This window comes from Mus musculus, chromosome 5, assembly GCF_000001635.26.
Source record: "Mus musculus strain C57BL/6J chromosome 5, GRCm38.p6 C57BL/6J".
Classification (NCBI taxonomy): domain Eukaryota; kingdom Metazoa; phylum Chordata; class Mammalia; order Rodentia; family Muridae; genus Mus; species Mus musculus.
Genome location: NC_000071.6, coordinates 5537247 through 5560102, shown reverse-complemented (window position 1 = coordinate 5560102; position 22856 = coordinate 5537247). Strand labels below are relative to the sequence as shown.

General features: G+C 39.5%; 1 protein-coding gene across 3 annotated transcripts; it reads left to right on the top strand.

Annotated features, from left to right (window-relative positions):
• The first annotated feature begins 561 nt into the window (after positions 1 to 561).
• On the top strand, positions 562 to 22649 carry Gtpbp10 (GTP-binding protein 10 (putative)). Of its 3 annotated transcripts, none has more exons than NM_153116.2 (10): positions 562 to 670; positions 2697 to 2890; positions 3947 to 4038; positions 4721 to 4865; positions 12103 to 12176; positions 13698 to 13750; positions 15930 to 16037; positions 16735 to 16812; positions 17678 to 17801; positions 20652 to 22649. In NM_153116.2, the coding sequence occupies exons 1-10, from the start codon at positions 638 to 640 to the stop codon at positions 20849 to 20851; spliced, it is 1101 nt and encodes a 366-aa protein (NP_694756.1). In that variant the 5' UTR covers positions 562 to 637; the 3' UTR covers positions 20852 to 22649. The 3 variants fall into 3 exon arrangements, with proteins under 3 accessions (NP_694756.1, NP_001343960.1, NP_001343961.1); NM_001357031.1 differs by having other exon boundaries at positions 17678 to 17856; NM_001357032.1 differs by lacking the exons at positions 4721 to 4865; positions 12103 to 12176.
• The last annotated feature ends 207 nt before the right edge of the window (positions 22650 to 22856 follow it).

Here is a 22856-nt window from a genome sequence, read left to right as displayed (position 1 = left end):
AGCTTCCTCTCCAAGCTGGAATGTAATCTCTCGTGTTCTCACAAGGACAGCCTTCAAATGAAAGGTGAAAACTCTCGGCTGAGTCCAGGTTGGGGTTTCTGTTTGCCTCCACTGCACACATCATCCTTTGTAAAAATCTAGATCGTCACACTTCTTTCAATACTTCTGTGCTACAAGTTTTAAGTGACTGGTTCCTGAAGTTTAAGCCTTGGCTAGAAAAATTGCTCAAGCCATCATCCAGCAGTCTTTTAGAGCTCTCGGTGTTTTGTACAAGTGTGTCTGTTGGAGGGGTCTTTCATCGTGAGAAAATCCTGGCACCTCAGGTTCTTCAGCTACCATAAAAATGTTTGTGAGGCAGGCCAGTCTCCAGCGCATAGCGTTCAAAGCGTCAACTCCAGAGACTCCTGCCCGGAGCCCTGCTTCCCCTTGCACACAACTTAGACGAATCTGGGCTCTGCACTCTCCTTCCTGCACCCAGAGGCGTCCAAAGCACACGCCCACCTTCCTCGAGCGCGATGCAGCACGCAGGCGCGGATCCGCTGAGACGTCACCTCTGCGACCAGTAGTGACGTCAGTACGCGCGCCCGACCGAAGTTTGTCCGGATTCTGCGGGCGGGAGTCCTGCCCCTTGGAGCTCATGGTGCGCTGCGGTTGCGCTTTGTTGAGAAAGGTTCGTGACGGGGGTCTCCCCAGCTTTGGTGTCTTCGCCGCTCTCCTCCTGGGTTGTCGTTCCTCGGTTCCCGTCTCCTGGGAGAAGATTGTGTCTCAGTGACACGCTGATGGCCGTTTGGGGTCCAGCTTTAGGGAATTCCTGTATTGTTCCCAAAGCACGTGAGAGGATAATTGGGGACCTGCCTGCGGTTTAGACCCGGCATTGCGGTGCACGTGCCGGCTTGTTTGTTTGTTTGGTTTGGTTCTCATTGTTTAAAAGAGAGTCCATAACCTGCTTTTATACATTTCTCCTCCTTTACACTGCTTTTGATATCTTTCTGAAGACTTTTCTGGAAGTCAGAATGTGTGTTTGCTGTGCCTCATATAGAGATTTTACGTCAATTTTTATGTAGTGCCTGTCTTAAAATCCACTTTTATAACAATCTGCAACCAACCGCTCAATTAAAAAAGAATCTCAGTGAGCTTAACTGGCAACGGTGTGTGAAAGCTAGAGGTCATGTACATAAGCTGTTGTTAGGAACAGCCATTATAAATGAGAGTCCTTAATAAATATGACAAATCTAGAAAATAAAGAAAAAGTCACATACTGAACACAGCTTTAAAAGCCCTTACCAGGAATATCTCAGGGTGGTCAACCTTCAGTTTGTTTTTGTTTTTTTTTAAACCCACAGATTTTTTTGATACCCAAAAGTACTGCAGATTACCAAAAACGTGAATATTAATTTAAACGATTGCTCTGTAATTTGAAAGCCTGGGATTATGACACACTGGCTTTATAAGAAGTTACCTACCTAGTGAGGGAAACTAAATGGAAAGTACCAGAGGATATAATCCAGTGTCCGAGGAAGCCTGAAAAGCCAGTCAGTGAGAGTGATGGGCCAAGGAGGCCTCAGATCATACAACCATAAGCCATAGTTTAGTTGTATTTGAGGATACATTGAAACTGACACCAGAAAATGGGTTTATGATAGAAAGAACAAATGATAATCTAAACAGAGGAGAAAGCATGAATAGAGTGGCAGGGAGAGTGGGCAGCTCAGAAAAGAACAGGAAGGCTCCAACAAATGACAGCTGTCCCGGTGAGATCCGGTGAGGGCTTTGAATCCAGCACTGTAAACTTTATTATTTCAGAAGCAGTAAAAACCCAAAGTCACGACTGTTTCTGAGTAAAGAGAGACATAGACATCGGGTTCACTTAAGGGGGAAAGAGATGCTCTTGGCTCATGGTGGCGGATGCATTAAGAAGGAATGATGAGACCCTGAAAGACCATTTGGAGTTCACAGTCAAGATTCTAAGAGGACAGAGGTCCTGGAAAGGAGTTAGGCTTCTTGGAATGCAAAAATTTTGGGGAAAAGCCATCTGTTTGTTCAGTCTTGGTGAGCAGATAAGCTTTGATAATTAACTGAGGGGACAGCTTTTTGCTGTTGCTGCTGATGATGATTTTAAAATATTTGGGGGCTCAGTGGTTAAGAGCACTAACTGCTCTTGAGTTCAAGGTCTTGAGTTCAAATCCCAGCAACCACATGGTGGCTCACAACCATCTGTGATGAGATCTGACGCCCTCTTCTGGTGTGTTTGAAGACAGCTACAGTGTACTTATATATAAAAACATTTTGTTTTGGAGGGAACCCAAAACAAAATTTGAGTGGGTACCCACCAGGTTACTTATTTAAAGGGTTTCAAATGTAAGTGAAAGGCACTTCTGCTTTCAGTTGTTTTAAACTATTAATAGCTTAACTTTTCCCGGGGATTGGAGGTGGGGGCGGGGAGAGTTACTAGTACCCACTGAGGTCAGGTTTGGAATGAAAACAGGGGAAAGGGCAGAAACCTTGGGGCTGGGTGGAACAATTGATCGTTGAGGAAGAGAGTGGGAAACGAAGTAATGTGAGAAAGGGGTACACAGTGCTATGCACACAGCTTTGATTCTTTCCTGAACGAAGCCTCAGTAGAATGAAATTAGAACCTTTTAAGTTAAAAGAATATGTGATGTATATATATCCTCTCTTTCTCTCATTTTCTTAAGTATGGAAATTTCATTGATAACCTGAGAATCTTCACCAAGGGAGGAAGCGGTGGAATGGGTTACCCTCGTTTAGGTGGAGAAGGTGGAAGAGGTGGTGACGTCTGGGTTGTGGCCCATAAAAATATGACCTTAAAACAACTTAAAAACAAATATCCTCAGAAACGGTTTGTGGCCGGAGGAGGAGCAAACAGTCGGTAAGTGCCTATGGGATGGATGGGTGCTCTGAGCTTCGTGGAAGTCAGACGCTTCTGGGGAAACCAGAATGTAGAACTTTACTGATAACCAAGTTACTTTCTGTTTTCTCATCAAGCAAAAGTCTAACATGAATGACTATTTTGGCGGTTTTGACCTTTGTCCATTTATTCTCCCTGTGTCCCTTTTGTATTTCTTTCTGGAAATAGATATTAATTGAATCCCTACTTTGTTCCAAACTTACCTTGGGCAAAATTTTAATAATGCCCCAGCATTCCCCACCATGGAAAGCCTTTCTCATTTATAATTCTTCCACCCAGATATAACCACTATTTGCTTTGACTTGACTTTTCTAATACAGTGTGGTTTTACAAATGTAATTATATGTTTGTGTATAAGGTCCAGCATAAAGAAATAAGATAACAGAGCAACAGTATCTTACAATGCTCTTTTCATACCTAAAATTATTCAGAAAGGCGGGTATTACAGTATCAGAGTTAATATTTTATCACTTGGCAAAGCAGTTTAGACTAATGTTGGTACTGTCCTTTTTTTCTTGCCATAGCCACAATGTTTTAATGATATCCTATGTAGATGCTCTTACATATTTAATTTCTTGATAAATTCCTACAAGTGGAGTTACTGTTAGAAGATTATAACAACTTATTTTAATGTAAGCAACGTTAAAGTAGCCAATTAGCCTCTTCCAACTTAAGTACTCCAGTTATGGTCAGCTTTTTAGAAAATTGATACTCATTAGACTTGTTGGGTCTCTGCACTTTGTATTGTAGAAATCATCTTTGGATTTCAGATGTATAATATATTAGTTCATTTCAGGTTGAAATGACTTAGTGTTAACTTAGTAACAACTTATTAACATCTTTATAGGACATGTTAGTATAAAATGTGAAAAAATAGGAATAATCTTTTCTTCTTAGTATTTAACCTTTTAATATCTATTTTAGTGAGAAGGCCTGACTGTTATGTAGCCCTTACTTAGCCCTATTTACTGTTACTGTAAATAATTTGATTTAGTGGTGTTTTCTTTTGTTTTGTAGAGTTAGCGCACTGCAGGGCTCCAAGGGAAAGGACTGTGAAGTGCCTGCTCCTGTGGGTATCTCAGTAACTGATGAAAACGGCCAAGTGCTAGGTGAGGCTCTGGCTTCTCTGTCTGTGAAAGATGAGCATATTTTCCAAAGTTAATGCAGGAAATAGCAAACGAGCTCCCTAACTTGTGAGGAAAATGTTCTTCAATATTAAAATTATATCATTTGTTTTGTGCATTGGGAGACCACACACATGGAGGTCGGATGACAATTCACAAGAATCAGTTCTCTCCCCATCCTGTGGGTTCTGTGGATAAACTCAGGTCATCAAGGTTGGTGGCAGGTACCTCCACACACAGCCATTTCTCAGAAGAAAGGTTTTTAACATTTATAACTTTAGCTATTGGCTTATTAAAGTTTTTTTTAATGTATATAAACTGTATTCAACTTACTGCTAGATTTAAGATGGCTTTAAAGAGGTGAGGATACTTACTTGGTTTTAAAACATATAATCAGCTTCCTTTTAACTATGTACAAAAGTATTTTTTCTGGGGTATTTATTTGCCTTGTGTCCATGATAGACAAACACTTTACCTCCAAGGCAGCCCTAGAGAGTTGCTCTTAAAAGTGTGTTGTTTTGTTTTTGTTTTGTTTTGTTTTAAGAAATTTAATGTTATAGTTTAGCCCTTTAGAGTTTTAAATTGGAATTTCTTGATATATTTATGCAACAAAACAAAACATATTATTGGTTTTATTTAGTAGTGTTTGTTGTCTTTCCTCTTAAAGGAGAACTCAATAAAGAAGAAGACAGAGTTCTGGTTGCTAAAGGTGGCCTTGGTGGCAAATTACATACAAATTTCTTACCTTTGAAAGGTCAGAAGCGCATAGTTCACCTTGACCTAAAAGTCATAGCTGATGTAGGCCTAGTAGGGTGAGTATCATTTATATTCTTATAATATGTCCATCAGTTCAAGACTACAAAATAAATGTAAATAATAATTTTGGGCAGTAAACATTCCTAGTTTACATAATTTGTGTATTAGTACTTTGTGCTAAAAATATAGTTGACCGTTAAAAATTTAAGAGTTAAGGCACAAATTTCATCACTATATTCCTACAATAAAAAGTCTTAAAATTGCTTTTCTTTTTTTCTTTCTTCCTTTCTTCCTTCCCTTCCTCCTTTCGTCCGCCTCTCCCCTTGCTTGCTTGCTTGCTTGCTTCCTTCTTGGATCCCTATGTTGCTCCTGTTGGTTTGGAAACTCCATACAGTTCTGGCCAGCTCATGGACCTGCTGCTGCAGCCTCTCGTGCTGGTTTGGTGGTTTTAAAGAGAACAGTCCTCATAGGTGCGTGTATTTGAATGCTTGGTCCTCAGTTGGTGGAACTGTTCAAGAAGGATTAGGAGATAAGGCTCTGTTGGAGGAGGTGTGTCATTGGGCAGCCAGCTTTTAAGGTTTCAAAAGGCCATACCATTCCTAGTTAGTTCTCTTTGCCTCATGTAAACTCTCAGATACTCCTACGGGCTGCCTGCTGCCATGCTGCCTGCCATGATGGCCATAGACGGCCAGTCCCAAGGAATGGTGCCACCCACTTTCAGCATATGTCTTTCCCTATCAGCCAGCACAATCAAGACAGTCCCTAACAGACTTCCCCACAGGCCAACGTAATGTAGATAATCCCTCACTGAGACTCTTCTCAGCTGACTCTAGATTGTGTCAGGTTGACAGTTAAAGGTAAACATCACAGTCACCATGCCTGCACCTGTATATAACTGGATTCCCAGAAAACTTAACTACTAATAGCCTCTTACTGACCTCTGAATTCTTAGTTTGTGGTATTTGCATGTCACATGCTATGTGAACTAGATGTAGTAAAAATTGCATACATTCATTATCCATTTTATAATTGTATTGTGTGTGTGTGTGTGTGTGTGTGTGTATTAGTCTGTACTGGAGAGCTGAGTTGGTTATTAAAAGCATTTGATGTTCTTACAGAGGACCTGGGTTAGTTAGTACTTCCCAGACCCTCATGGTTGCTCAATTCATGTTCATTTATTTGCAGGAAATTATTTTTCCCTATTTATTTGGCCCATTCATCATTTGGTGACTAGTTGTTTAATCTTTATGAGTTTGTGTATTTACTAGAAATTTGTTTGCTATGCATTTTAAATTCATTCATTCATTTGTTCTTTGGCTTTTCAAGACAGGGTCTCTCTGTGTAACAGCCCTGGCTGTCCTGGACTTGCTTTATATAGACCAGGCTAGCCTCAGTCTTACAGTAATCTGCCTGCCTCTGTTTCCCTAGTGCTGGGATCAAAGGCACATGCTACTATGCCTGTCCAAATTTTTTTTTTTTTTGTACTTGTTTTTTTTTTTTCCCATTTTTTATTAGGTATTTAGCTCATTTACATTTCCAATGCTATACCAAAGGTCCCCCATACCCACCCACCCCCAATCCCCTACCCACCCACTCCCCCTTTTTGGCCCTGGCGTTCCCCTGTACTGGGGCATATAAAGTTTGCGTGTCCAATGGGCCTCTCTTTCCAGTGATAGCCGACTAGGCCATCTTTTGATACATATGCAGCTAGAGTCAAGAGCTCCGGGGTACTGGTTAGTTCATAATGTTGTTCCGCCTATAGGGTTGCAGATCCCTTTAGCTCCTTGGGTACTTTCTCTAGCTCCTCCATTGGGAGCCCTGTGATCCATCCATTAGCTGACTGTGAGCATCCACTTCTGTGTTTGCTAGGCCCCGGCATAGTCTCGCCTGTCCAAATTTTAAATGTTATTGCTTTATGACCACCTAGAATACAAAGAGTTATTTCAGTCTCTTTGGATTAGTAAAGATTTGTTTTGTGTCAAGGGATGTGGAATGTTTTAGAAAAGCTGTGTGCTGCTGAGTAAAATGAACATTCCTTGGTGTTTGAATGAAACACTCAGTGAATATCTGTTAAGTCCATTTGATGCGTGATGCGAATTAACTCTCATGTTTCTGTTTAATGTTTGTCCAGATGACCTGTAGAGAGAATGGGATATTGAGCTCATCTCGTATTAATGGATTGGTATCAATCTGTGTCTTCAAACCCAGTAGTACATATTTTATGAAATTGGGTTCCCCGGCGCCTGGTGCATGCGTATTTAGGATAAGAGATGCGTCTTGGTTAGCTCTTCCCCTGATCAGAATGAAGTGCCACTTTTCATCTCTTCTGACTGGGTTTACGTTGAAGTCTATTTTGTCAGGCAGTAGGCTCGTGACTCCTGCTTGCCTCCTGGTCCCGTTTGACTGGGGTACGTTTGTCCGTCCTTTCAGTCTGTGCAGTCCTTGTCTTTAAAGGTAAGGCGTGTCTCCGGTAAGCTATGGAAAGATGGCGATCATCTCTTCATCCGCTCACCTGTGTGTGTTGGTGAAGAACTAAGGGCAGTGATATCTAAAGCCATTACTGAAATGTGTGTGTCCGGTGGTCTCTGTGTGGTTGGTTGGCGCTTGTTGTGTCCTCAGTGGTGTTTCATGGTTTCGTATTTCCTTCACAGTCTCTCTGCTGTGCTCATTCCTCTCATCAGCCTCTAGTATTACTTCCTGTATTTATTCTCTTTAGGCTCAGTTTGTTGGATGTAATTTTAAAGGCTGTTTGTATCATAGAAAGTGTCTCTTTATCCTTCAATTATGACACACAGTTTTGCTGGGACTGTAAGTCTTTTAGGACTTGGAATGCATAGCTCCAGGCTCTTCTGGCCTTCAGTTTCCACTGAGACACCAACTATTATTCTGATGAGTTTTTCTTTACGTGTGGCTTGTGTTTTTCTCTTGCAGCTTTCAATATGCTTTCTTTGTTCTGTACACTTAGTGTTTTATTGTTGTAACCATGATATGCCATGGAGATTTCCTTTTCTGGCCTTGTTTATTTGTGTTCTGTTTCTTATATTTCTATGGCCGTATCTTTTCTTAATCTGGCAAAGTTTTCCTCTATTATCTTATTGAAGCTCTAGCCTATGCCACTGATTTGGGATTCTCTTCCCTTATCAATATCTACAGTTTTTTATGATGTCCCACATTTGCTGTGTTCCTTTCCTCTGTGTGTGTGTTTTAGTTTTTCTATCTCTTGCCTATTTTGTTTAATTCCTCAACGTTATCTTCCACTCCTGAGTCTTCCCTCTGTTTGATTCAGTCTACTTTAAAGGCTTTCCTTTCAGCTTGCAGGACCCAGGGAGTCCTGGATTGGCATGAGTGTCGGTTCCCTCAGCTTGATGTTTGTGTTGCCTCAGGCGTCACGCAGATCTTTATTCCCCTTAAGTTCTTTCTTCTTAATTTCACTGAGCTGTTTGTATTTTCTTTAAACTCAGTTGAATTCTTTGATAAAGTTTATGGTTGTTCTTTTAAATTCTGTGTCCTGGAGTTCACCTACATAATTCTCATTGGTAAACATTTCTAAAGGACTAGGTTTCAGAGAGAAGATACTGGCCTGATCATTTTGTATCGTTGATATGTTTGCAATGAAATCTACGTATATGGACTTTGTTGGTTTGGGCATGTGGACTTTGCTGGTGCTAAGTCTGACATAGACAGAGCCGGTTGGGGTAAAAAAGAGGACTGGGCCTGAAGACTGGAAATGGCTTGAGTGAAATAGAGTCAGTCAAATGAGGAGAGTGGACTGGGGCAGTATACAAGATGTGCCTTTTGATGCCTGGATTAGGGGTCGGGGGAGCAGGAGTAGATAGGCCTAGATGGGAGAGTTGGAGCCAGCATGGGAAGTTGTCAGTTGGGAGTGGGGGAGCATGTCAGATGACTGCAGAGGAGCACAGACTAGCCTGGGCCACTGAGTATGTGACCCAAACTACTGTGGCTGGCTGGGGAGAAGGCATGAATGAGGAAGTCAGTGAAACCAGGCTTAGACCTGGAGAAGGAAGGTCTGGCTGTATAGAGAAGTTAGATAAATCACAGAAGGAACCTGTGGGGGGTAGCATGTAGGACAGATCATTAGAATACACTTTTTAAGTAATCCTTATTTTTAATTCCTATGCTTAATGTTTATATTTAATACTTAATACAAGATGGTCCCTTAAGGGAAATATATCAGTAAAGTCAAAAGCCTTTAAAGTGATCACATATTTTAAACCCATGTTTACCCATATAGATATTTATTAAAATAAAGAGATTAAAGATACAAAGATTTAAGATAATCACCATACTTACTACCTTTTGTTTTTCATTTTTTACTTTATGTGTGGGTGTTTTTCCTTCAGGTATATCTGTACCACTTGTATGCTTGATACCCTCAGAAGCCAGAAGAAGGCATCAGACCCCCTGGGATTGGGATCATACATAATTTATATTTATTATTACAGTTTTTGCAGAAAGGAAAAAAAAAGAACAATTTAACTATTCTACCACTCCAAATATCAGTGAAAAGTATCTATCTCTCTAGTTATGCACATATTTTTATCACATTTACTTGTGTTTGTGTATATGTCTGTGGGTATGCAGTTGCCACAGCACATGTACAGAATCAGAATATTTTTCAGGAGTTGGCTTTCTTCCTTCCCCATGTAGATCTGAGGGATCAAACACAAGTGTAAGGCTTTACTCACTGAGCCATCTCAATGGCTTCTCCAAGGCTTTTATATACATATTTTTCCAAAGTTATTTATCATTGCAACAAATTAGAAGCAATATGAATGTCATTAGAAAGCTGGCTGGATAAATTGTGTATTAATCATTGAAAAGTTGTTCTTAATATCATGTAGTTTAAAAAAGATCAGTAAATTATGAAATATTCTTCAAAAGAAATCAAGGCATATTTTATAAGTCAAGCTTCTCTAGCGGAACAAAACTTATAAAATCCAGGGCAAAGGACTATGTTAAATGATGCTATCTATCTATGTACATGGCACCAGAAAAGTCTAAACTGTACAAAAGAAGCTCTGTGGGACAAATGACCCAGTTTCTTTAAAAATAAATTGCAAAAGAGAAGCAAAATGGAAGGTAAGCATATATGAAAAAGAGATTTCAGAGACTTTCCAGCTAATTATAGTTCCAATGCTTTATTTCAATTTGTATCCAAACAACCGGATTTTTTAAATGGGAGACCCCTGAACTAAAACTGACCAGAATGCTTCCTCCCTGAGGGCTAGTTTCCATGGAAACAGAAAGTACAATGTATGCTCCCAAAGGAGGAAGGCAACCCAGTCTCATCCAGCTGTGAGACTCATGAGCCTATCAATAACCGGCATGACATCATGACCCTAAGGGTGCAATAATGGCACATACACATTGGCAGCAACCAACAGGTTTCTAACTGGACTTAAGACAAACTCAGCATGTTGACACTTGGGAGGCAGAGGTGGGTGGATCTCTATGAGTTCCAAGACAGCCAAGGCTACACAGTGAGACCCTGTCTTAGGGGTTGGGGCAGTGGGAGGAAATACCATGTATGGTACTAGAAACCTAGCTAACTACTATCTGTATGAAAACATAAATACAACAAATATTATATGGATTGAGCATTATATTTGGTAATATGTGTAAGCACACACACATGCATGCAATAACAATGAAATAAGAGACTATGAATTTGAAAGAGAATTGGGGGGAGCAAAAGCAAGGAAGAAAGGTCTTAAGTTGTATTATAATCTCAAAAGAAAAAGGAAAAATTAAATAAAAACGGTATTGGTAATATAGTAATAGTAATTGAAGCTAGGTGATTAGCACAGTAATTATTTCTCTATTTTTGTCTGTGTTTGTAATGTTCAGTTAAATAATGTTTTGTCAGTGTTTGGCTAAAGATAGTGAATTGCAGGGCTAAAAGAGCTGGCTCATCAGTGAGGAGCACTGGCTGTTCTTCCAGGGGATCTGAGTTAAATTCTCAGCATCCAGATGGTTACCCATCACTGTCTGCAACTCCCAGGGTCTCCAGTTCCCTCTTCTGTCCTCAGCAGGCACCAGACACACATGTGGGTGGTGCATAGGCATACAAGCAAAACTCTCATACACAGAAAGACAAATTAAGATAAAAGAGAGTGAGTTACAAGGTCTTGAGCTTTAAGACTTATTTTTAATTATGTGTATACACATGTGTCTGTATGGGGTGGATCCAGTGGCTATGGAGGTTTGACCTGTCAGATCCCTTGAAGCTGGAATTACTACAGCACTAGTGGGTTGAGAATGGACTCTGCCTCTGCAGAAGCTGTGTAGTCTCTTCTTAACCCTTCAGCCATTCTCTCCAGCCCTGAATTTTTATTTGTTTACCTAAATTTAAAAAAAGAGGTACTTTACTCTCTTAAATCTTAAATCCATACATTTACTTTATTCATAAGTATATTTTTTTCTCAAGTATTCCAAAATTATTTTAGTCTTACAATCTTGTGGAGAGAGACTAAAGAATTGACTCCTATGCTTCTTGAATATAGAGTGCATATTCTAGTACTGCAGCGTAATCCCTGGATTCTAGTCATAGTTCCAGAAATACTCGAGACATCAACATTTGGGAGGGGAAGGGTTTGAAGGCTGAGGCAAGCAAATCTCTGAGTTTGAAGTCAGTCTGGTCTACAGAGTTCCAGGACAGCCAGGGCTACACAGAGAACCCTGTGTTGGAAACAAAACAAGAGGAGTGTTCTCTAGGTAGCTTGGTGGTCCTGAAACTCTGTAGACTGGCTGGTCTTGAACCTCCCTCTGCCGCCCAAGCGCTGGGATTAAAGGTGTGTGCCATCACCATCTGGCAAGAAATCCACTTCTTGTCAGAACAAAGTCCAAGAATGGAGTCGATTGAGAATTCTGAGTGCTTGTGAGAAAACTCCAAGAAAACATGAGTCTTGTGACCCCAGTTTCTTTGAAACAAAGAATTGTTCTTGGAATGTGTTTTCATGCTCCTTCCAGGTGTAGCGGATAGGAGTGAGTTTTCTTCAGCTGTTGTTACTCACATGCCTCTATGGAAAAACATGTGTTTGAAACATGTGACATAGTCTTGTGGTTGAACACCTTGCTCATGTGATTCTTTTTATCCCCCAAGTAGAAATTTCCTGATGCTTTGAATAAAATTGGCTATTGATTGAGACTTTAGTCCACCTTATTTTTAGCCCCTGATCTCCCAGGTTCACATCACCAACTAGAGTCGTAAACACTTGAAACATACAACTAATTCTGTTAGTTGTTATAATGCACATATATCATGTATTTCAGATTCCCAAATGCTGGAAAATCCTCCTTACTGAGTCGGGTTTCCCATGCTACACCTGTGATTGCAGATTATGCGTGTAAGTATCAATGGTGTATTTTAATGTGTGAGGTAAGTTTTCTTTGCATAAGACTAATACAAGTCTGAGTTTAGCTTTAATTTGAAAGCTTTCGGCAGTTAGAATCCATGCATTTCTTTTTAACCTTTCAGACCACTACAGTCCTCACAAAAGTCTCTTGTCCTTGTCAGGAACATCACTGCATTTCTTTCACAGTTGCACATCACTTCCTTGGTTACTATAGGATTTTAACGCTACTTAGCATGTGTTATACATTATGATAAAAACTGGGAAGACAGAGATAAACATTTTTACTAATTTTATAAGGAATTTTTTTCTAGGAACCATATTAGGCTATGCCGCTAGTAAAACTGGTAAGCAATGTTGTGAGATTACTTATTACAGACTAGGGAGAAAGGAATGTGTGTGTGTGCACATCACTGATAAATATAGGGGAAGGAAAGTGTTAAAGAGCAAAAGTAACTGCTATAGGTAGACCTTCCTGAGGAACTGTGCTTGGGCAGAGATACGCACAATAATTATGATTAATCAGAGCTTTAGACTAGAGATAACAGATCTTTAAGTCATGAAAAGAGCCTATACACAGCTCAGCTCAGTAGTTACAGGAAATGTGTTTGTCTAGAGAATGTGTCGGAGGGAGGAAGTGAGATTAAAATCTGATCAAATTCCATAGACTACATGGGTGGTCTTTCATCTTACTAAGCATCTTAAACATAAGACTGTGGAAGGGATAAAACAGGCTTCCCAACGTTCTCAGCCTATACTATAGAGACTGGCTGGTACAAAGCACTAAGGAATCTGGAAAGAGTAGTTAGGATGCTAGTGCAGTAGCTCGATGAGATGCAGTGAAAGATTGCGCTAAAGGGATTGGGTGACAGTGATACAGTATTTGCTATTATTAAACAAAACCCCACAGAATGGCAGTCAAGTTGACAAGCCAGATTAGCCTTGATAGAAGGAAAGACAAAAGGTCCTAGGAGAGGGCTAGTATAGAAATGGAAGGCATAAGAATAGCTCAGATGAGAACTTTACCGGGTTCTGTGTGGTGGCTTAGTAGGTAAAGGTACTTGCTGCTAAGCCGGACCATTCAGCTTTACATGTGGTAGAAGGAGAGAACTGAGTCCTGTAGGTATTCTCTGACCTCCACATGCATACCACTCCATGCACAAGTCCTTCCCCCACATAAATAAATACATACATAAAGGTAATGAATTCTTCAAAAGAGAAGTTTTACCGCAGAACCAGTGATCGTGATCAGAACCTAAATTCTGAGCCCTAAACATTCTCAAGCTGCCCTGGCCATGCAATAGGACTTCAGGCCAAAGCACACGAGTCTCTGTCTTTCTAAAGTACAGTGCGAATGACGGAGAGAACTAACTGTAGGGCCCATTTCAACAAATTAAAATGGGATTAAACATTCAGCAAATACATATTATTTAACCTGTATATAATACTGACTTTTTTTTCTAGAAAGTGTAGTCTTTTATTCCTTCCTTAATTTACTGCCACTTCTCCTTTCAGTTACAACACTAAGGCCTGAACTCGGAAAGATTATGTACAATGATTTCAAACAGGTTGGTAGAGTTTTAAATTGAAATACAGATGGTTTTGTTTTGGATTTTTCTTTTTTTTTTTTTTAAAGAACTTTTAAAAGTATTTCTTGTTTATGAATATGTATACGTGTATGTCTTTGTATGAAGTCAGTTGGGTGTCAGAGTCACTGGAGCTGGAGTTACATGCAGGTTTAAGCTATCTGATGGTGTGCTCGGTATTGAACTTAGATTCAGTCAAGAAAACATAGGCTCTTATCCACTGCGCTATCTCTCACCTGGTAGTAGGACTTGAATATTTACATGTGACTATGGCCTTGAAGGAAAAACAGAGGGGTGGTGGTTGTTGCTGCTGCTGCTGTTGTTACTGTTGTTGTTGTTTGATACGTAAAACTATGAACAAAGTAATTCTGCTCAACATTGTATAGTAAAACAAGAATTTAATTTCTTCTCCTTCCTAGTGTTATGCTCACTTCATCTCTCCAGAATTATATCTTTATTATATGTTCCCTAGTCGGTATCTTCTCAGTATATGTCCTTTTTTTACTACCCCAGTGAATTGTTAATCTCCAGTTCTTAAGATGACTTTCTATAGAAACTATAGTACTTCTGTGAGAACTGGTTAATTCCAAGTTTCTAATTCTGAAAAGGAGGAAGGCAGGCAGTTCATTGTTGTTTTCTTTATATTCTTCTTAAGAAAGATCTATAGTTGCTTTATATACACAGAGAAGCCTGCACATCAATGTTTCTAGCAACTTTATTCAAAATTACTAGAACTTGGAAATAATCAAGATTCTTAGTATGTGAATGGATTAACTGTTATATCTAGAGAACAGAATAGTCAGTTTTAAAAATTAATGGATTATGAAGCCATAAAAAGATAAGATCTTGAATACATATCGCTCATGGAAGAAGCCAAAAGACTATCTTCTCCCAGTGTCAACTGTTAGTACTCTAGTAAAGGCAAACTATGGCAAAAAAAAAAAACCCAAAAGGTCAATTTTGTCAAGATAAAGAGAAATGAGGCATGCGTAGAGGAAGCCCAGGTGATTCTTAGGATAGAGTCCTGATGCATCATTCATTTGTCAAAACTTTCAAAATATACAAGATCAGGGATGAACTCTGTGTAAAGTGTGGCACTTAAATGGTACTGGATATTATAGAGTATTAAATGTTAAATATACTTATACAGTATATAGTGTATGTTGAACATAAAGACCAATATTTAGAAGAAAAGAACATTATTTATACCTAATGTTTAAGGGAGATCAATAGAGATTTCTGAAGGAGATTTTAGGATATGAGACCCTTGCTGTGCACACACCTCTGTCATATAGCGACAGCCTCCTTTCAGACTCAGGATCCCGTTCAACATGGGGGACAGTGCTTCTCCTTCCTTACTGGATCTCAAGTCTTCCCGGTGGCTAGGGACTACAGTGGCAAATGATACCTGGTCTTCAGAGACTTCAAACTAATGTCTTATGGATTGCCTGGCTATTTGTTTGTAATAGATTTCCTCTCGGTGATCCCGATGACACAGCAGGTGTCTGGTGCACAGCAAGGCTTGAAAAGTGTAAAGTGACTGTTAATAATTATCACCCATAGGAGGCTTATGGGACACTGCATTGTCTCACTGTGTAAGAATAGACACTCATCCTGCTGGCATATCATGAGCATATATGAGCAATGGTGCCATTTACAGTTGGAATGTAAAACAGAATATATATGAGTGTATCTGCTATGTGTGAATGTTAATGAATTCTGCTTATAAAAGTTACAGTTTTATAAAAGAATTCATGAGCATACTACAGGGTTAGAATTAAAGACTAACAGGGCTCGGAAGGAGAGGAGCTTACATGCCGGACCTCATGGCCTGAGTTTAATCCCTGGATCCCACAGATGGCAAGAGAAAACTGACTACTGAGAGTTGTCCTCTGTCCATATGCAAGTTCTAATTCATGTGCACACATTCACACATATATACATGCTAGTTAATTATTTACACTAACATTAGTAACTGTTAACTAAGTACTAAACTAACCCCCAATAACTATAATTTGGTATACTAATGAGTTAAAATAGGATGCAGATATCTGATAACAAAAGATTTTAGCAAAGATGTCATAGAGTGATTAGAAACTATATGAAGTTTGAAAATTTGGGGAAAAATTGACCTTGATTTCCGTTTTTTCTTTCTTACTAGATTTCAGTAGCTGATCTCCCAGGTTTGATAGAAGGAGCGCATATGAACAAAGGCATGGGCCACAAGTTCCTCAAGCATTTAGAGAGAACCAGACAACTGCTTTTTGTTGTAAGTCATATGTCTATCAGTGATATTCAAGTGGATTAATTTGGCTTTCCAAAAAACACTTTGTAAGATTAAAGATAATGTGTCACAAAATCATGTTTCATCACTGTTGAATGCTGTTCCATATCTTATGGTGGTACCAAAGATCTTACAACCTGGTGATGCCATAGTCATCTTCGACATATGGTCACACTGTGAGTTCACACAGTGATAGAATCATTGGCTGTGTCTTCAGAATGGAGTCCTGGTATTAAGCACTACATGACAGTACGAGTAACTATTACTCCTGTATGTCTGTTGCAATGGGCGAGTACAGTGGAGGATGCTTGTTTATAATATAGGGATGCAAGTCCTGTTGCTGTTGTTTTGTATGCACACTTGGCCAGACTTAACCAAAACTTTAATTCCTTGAGGTTTTGGCATGTCTTCTATAGCATCTCTTTTCAATCTAGTTGGTATGCTTGAGTCAAGCATGAGATTATCAATATTGGTATCAGTTATCTATTCTAGTTTTTCATCAATGGCTGACTTTCTGGTAATGCTTATAGTTATCATGACAGTGCAGTTTGTTATTTCATTGAATGACTGAATTCCCAATTAAATATAGATTGAGAAATTATTCCTTGTTGAAATTATTGAGAGAAAACATTTCTAAGCACAAAACTGAATAACCGATTTATGTTCTATGTTTTCTACTTAGGTTGATATTTCTGGGTTTCAGCTTTCTTCTGTAACTCCATATAGGACTGCCTTTGAAACTATAATACTTCTCACAAAAGTAAGTTTTCTGGTTCACTGTGTTCTGGATGTAGTCCACCAAGTAGGCATGCCACATAGTAATGAGAGTAACCACCTTTGTAAAGATTTTCTGTCAGTTGAAAGATTAAGGTTGCTGTTCCCGGTCTTCAGTATTCACCCTTCCCTCCAACCGTGACGCTGGCAACTCCCTCCTCTGCTCCACATCCCCTCACTCTTGTATGCCTCTGCCCTGGCCTCTTTCCTGAAACATTGTCCACTTGGGAACTTTGCTCTGTGGGGGGTACTGATGACCAAACCATGTGCTACACCAGCATTCTGCCACGGAGCTGTACTCCCACACTTTCCTTACCATGTAACAACTTCGCTGAGAGCGATTGAGCGAGCTTACCGTACTGCCATTGTTTCTCATTGCTTACAATTAATGTGCCCTTGACTGCTCAATCTGTAACTCATAACCCTCTTTTGCTTGGGCTTTAGACTGGATACTACTAGGCATCTGTGACTGAATGTCATGTTAAACACTAAAGGAAGGAGGAGGAAAAAACTGGAGCCTTTTCAGTTTTAATTCTGTAGCTAATCTCCACTTTTAAGTCCATATGCCTTTTCCAAGAACGCCACAGGTATTAAGTTGTTATAACCAGCGTATGAGTCTCATCCCTGTTGACTCTGGTTGGCACTTGGCTCTAGGCACAAAATCAGCTGTTTCTGGGAAGTCCTGTGAGCTAACATCCTATTCACTGGTTTAGCAAAAAGCATTGTTAGTTTTATAGTTATTGTGATTTATTGCGTTGTAGTGATATGAATGGGCTGTACAGTTACCAGGTTATTAAAGAAAGATCGCCGTTACCTTCATACTGTTATTTGTTTTTTCTTGTTATTTACAGGAGTTGGAGTTGTACAAAGAAGAACTACAGACAAAACCCGCACTCTTAGCAATTAATAAGATGGACTTGCCGGATGCCCAAGTTAAACTTCAGGAACTGATGAAGCAGCTCCTGAGCCCTGAAGGTAAAGCGGCTGTCCGCTTCCATCTGGTGCGCAGTGCTGGCCGTGCGCAGAGCAGGTCAGGGAGCTTTGGTTGCTTTTGGTGAGGAGTTAAGTTCTTGAGTCAGGGTTTCCTGTAGCCTAGGATGGCTTCAAGTTTGTTGTTTATCTAAGGATCATCTTGAATTTCTGCCTCTACCTCCCAGGTGCTAGAGTTATAGGCATATACTACTATGACCAATGGTAGTAAAAATCAATGGGAAAGAAAACTAGTGTTTTCTACCTAGAAACTCTATTTTTAAAGAAAGAACACATAATGTTTGATGCACTAGAATAGCATTGACCAGTCATTATCAGGTCTCAAAACAAATTTGTTAAGTTAGAGAAAGAAAAGAAAGACTAATGTTCAAAAAGGTCAAGTTTTAAAAACAAAAAAAAACAAAAAAAAACTAAAACTAAACTGTATATGACCTGTAAAGGGTGTGAGAGGGCCCAGAGAGATGCTCAGGCATTGAGAGCACACACTGATCTAATAGAGGACCAGGGCCACTCTCCAGCATTCACATCAGGTGCCTCATAGCCACCTCTCAGGAAACCCCATGCCTTCTGTGGTCACACACAGCTCTGCACCCTGACACCCACTCATACATTTAACTAAAGATAAAATATTTTATTTTGTATTTTCTGATAGTCTCGTAATGTAGCTCTGGCTATCTGAAAATCATTATGCAGCCCAGGATGGTATTGAAATCATGGCGATCCACCTGCTCTGCTCCTGGGTGCTGGCATTAAAACCGTGAACCATCGTGACCAGCTAAAGATAAAGTAAATGTTTAAAGAGAAAACCAAACCAAACCACCCAAGATGTGTGTAAAAGGAGAGAAGTCAGCAGCGTAACAGCTTCGGTCACGGAACCTTCACCAGCCCTAGATCTTTGTTTCACTGGTACACACTGCATTTTAACAAACCTAGTAAGGTTTTACTCTTGTTTTTTCTTCTTCTTGTTTCCTTTTTTGAGACTTTATGTATGTATGGGTTTTTGTTTGTGTGCATGTCTGTGTACCGTGTGTGTGCCCAGTAGAAGGCATCAGATTTTCAGGGTCTGGAGTTACAGACAGCTATTAGCTGCCATGCTGGAACAGAACCTGTTCTCTGGAAGAGCAGCCAGTGTTCTTAACCGCTGAGTCAGCTCTCCCGCCCCCAAAGCTAGTAGTTTTAAAGAGGGATTTATTTTTACTGATGTTGTTATTGTTGTTTTACTACTGTTAACTTGGTAACTCTGAAGAATAATAGTCCTTGGAAAAGAACATTTAGTTCTGTGTTTATGTGACGCAGAAAGTAATATGTGTGGCTAATGTCTGTGACTAAAAGGATATGTCTGAAATTTCTTAAATGGAAATATTTCCACTGTATAAAGAAACCTAGAGGGACTGACTTAGTCACTATCCTGTTGCTGTAAAGAGACACCCTGACAAAGGCAACTCTTGTAAAGGCAAGCATTTGACTGGGGGCTGGCTTACAGTTTCAGAGTCTTACATTATCATCATGATGGGGACATAGCTTCATGCATGGCTCTGGAGCAGTAGCTGAGAGCTGCATCCTGATTTGCAGACAGAGAGACCGACAGACACTTGGCACAATATGGGCTTTTCAAAGTATTGAAGCCCAGCTCCAGTGACACACTTCCTCCACCAACACCTCCTAATCCTTCTAATCCTATCAAGTAGTGCACTTCCTGATGACTAAGGGTTCAAATATATGCGCCTACAGGGGCCATTCTTATTCAAACCACCACAGGGACTCTTCACAGTGTGGCAAACTGAGTGCTGTAGAACACTTTTATCCTGTGGTGATGTGTTCTTTTAGCCTGGAGAAGACGACCTCCTGGCAAGTGGCCATGTGCTTTTGAAGAATACTGATTTCATTCTGTTATTGGAAAGATAATTGAGGAAAACAGACTTTAATATACTAAGATTAGCAGACAGCACCAACATTTTTCTTTTCTTGAAATCATTCTCCTACATAATGTACATGTTAGGACTGTCTCTAATTTAGTAAGTTACTTTTGGGTCATAAGTATTCCCTAAAAGTCTTCATTCGTTAATATCATTTGCCTTATCAGGTCAGTAGTTCACTTTGCTTATCGATCTTGCAGCTGGTGTGAGGAGTGAGGGTTAGCTCAAAAGTGTTTATGTATTCTGGACCACCACAGTTCTTGAGTTTATCTCTCTGGATTTTCTTGGAGATTTATAGCTGAGAAGTCAGGATGATTTCAGTCTACCCATTTTATTGTTTGGCAGTTGGCCCATCCATTCAGTTTGCTGGCCTCCTCCCCAGCTGCCTTAGTGTGAGGCAGAAGATAAGGCTAGGCACCATTGTTATCCCCTACGTGATTGGCTAGACAATGGTAAACTGATCTGCCTGGGAGCAACTCGGCCTCCTACTGCAATTTTTATTGTGGATGCTGGCCTCCATTTAAATAGTGATAACACTATGCCTGAAAGAAATTAAAACTTACATGCATATTAAGGTAAGCTAAAATGTTCCACGTGATGTCATTGTTTTTATAGAAATATTGCCTCATTTTATTTGGCCTCCTCAAGTAATTTTTCTTTTTCCTTTAAGTATTGTCATGACTTACCAGTATTTATTCTTTATTTTTTTAAAATAAATTTGTCCAACAGTTATTTACTAAGTACTTACCATGTGCTACGAGCCATCATTGTCAGTAATGAAACACAGATCCCAGGAGCATGTGAGGCAGTGCAGACAGGGAAACAGTACCAGATGCTAAGTTGTCAGCTTCATAGTGTTGAATTAATTTTTTAAATTAATTTTTTTAAAGGCAATGAAAATCACCTGTTCTTGTTTCAGATTTTCTGCATTTATTTGAAACAAAGATGATTCCAGAGAAGGCTCTAGAGTTCCAGCATATCGTTCCCATCTCAACAGTCACTGGGGAAGGCATTGCAGAGTTGAAGAGCTGTATAAGGAAAGCACTGGATGAACAGGATGGCAAAGAAAGTGATGCGCATCGGAGCAAACAGTTGCTCAATTTGCAGAGTTCCAGTTGAGCATCTTAGACTGAGCCACATCAAAGTGTGCGGCTACTGTCTCCAGAAAAGGCAGCATTCAAACCTAGTACAGCGTATTGACGCAATACTCTTTCTTCTAAGGATCAGAAAATCATGTTTAAAACGTGGACGAGCCTGAAAAGCATGATGTTCAAAGAAGCCAGGCACGACAGCAAGACAAATATCAATGATCTCACATGCGGAATCTTAGAAAGACAAATCTGAACTGATAGAAATCCTGAAAAATGATAATTTTGTGTAGTATAAATAGGAGCTAGAAGATTAAGAGATGTTGGTCAAAAGATACAAAGTTTCAGTTAAGCTTTACAGATCTGTTATGTACCTTGTTTGTAGAATAATGTATCATATTTAAAAATTTGTAAGAAAGTAGTTTTTAAGTGTTCTGACCACAATTTTTGAGAAAAATATATATTTTAAAATAGATTTGACTCTGTTTTAAAACATGCTGTATATGATATAGACACGTGTATAATTTTATATCAGTTAAAAATAGTATTGAAATTACATTAATTTGAAAGCTTTTCCACATTTTAAGGATAGTATTTATCGATATATGTATCATCATTCAGGAAAATACATTTTCATCTTCCTTTCCTTCTTCTGGCTTTAGCTCAGCAAGATGGTTCACTTTTTTGCATAACGTGTACAGAAGACCCAGGCTAGCAAGCACACAGTCTAGCAAGGCTCTTGTATTTCATTCCTGATGTGGGTACTAATTAGGTCCTATCCCTTTGGTGGGAGCTTGACCTCACAGTCTGACTAATGGATAACTGGGTCAAAGAGTCCTCACTGGCTAACCTACTTTGATTTTCAAGTTTCTTAAAATTAACCCCTTTATTCCATTATTTTTCAAATTTAGTCAGTTTATGTTGGCCATTTGAAGTCTCTAGGAAGAATAAATTATATAATCAGCGGGGAAGCCCACCTTCCAAGAAGAAACAGAATTTTTTTTCCTTTAGGTGAAATGTGAAATGTACATGCTTACTTCTAAAAAATACATCCAAGCAGCACACAGGAGCAGGAGGCAACAGACCTTAGCTAGAGAAAGTTACAGTCAGCGGCTTAAGGTTTTATGAAAATTTTACATTTTTTCCACAAATGAGTTCACTGTAATTTTCTTTCTTTCTTTTTTTTTTTCTTTTTGCAAAGTAGCAGCAAGTTAATGAGCTTTAAAAAATTGCTTACTAAGCGCGGTAGTGTGGGCCTCTGGTGGTGTGGTAAGCTCTGGTAAGCGTGGTGGTGTGGGCCTCTCCCACACCCCTTGGGAAGGAGAAGCTAGGAGTTTTGAGTAAAACACAGCCCCTCCTGGGTGACATAGCGGGTTGTAGGTTGCTCTGGATTTCATAATGGAACCAGGTTTAAAAATACTGGTTTTTAACAGTATGTGTTTTGATTATTGTATGTGGTTTGTTGTTTTGTCCTCAAGTAAGTCTGTGTGACTGTGTGAATGAAGTGTCCATGACAGCCAGAAGAGGGGGTCAGATATCCTGGAACTGAAATTCTCTACAGTGGAAAGCCACCAAGCAAGTGTCGGAAATCAGAACCAGGTCCTCTGCAAGAGCAGCCAGGGTTCTTAACTTCCAAGCCTTCTTCTCCAGCCCCTTTCTTTAATACTTTTTTAATTTGTTAAAAATTATTTAATAATTTATTGTTTAGTAAAAGTTATGGTTATTGACCCCTTTTTAAAAATCCTTTTTTTAATTATATGTTGATTGTACTTAAATTTCTTCTGACTTAATAATGTGTATAGTTTGATAAAATATTATTTGAATTTTAATCTAGTTTCTGTTCCTAATGTTTCCTTCTCGTTCTAGTGCATGGACTAGTTTTTCTTGGATCTCTTTTTTCTTCATTACAGGGGAATTTATTGAGCACTGTGCAGGGCTCTGTGATACAAAGAACAGGTAGAACTCTTATCCTGCTTGTACTGCACAGCAGAAGCTGTGGGGAGCTGGCATGGCCTACTTCATAACAAAGAAGTGAA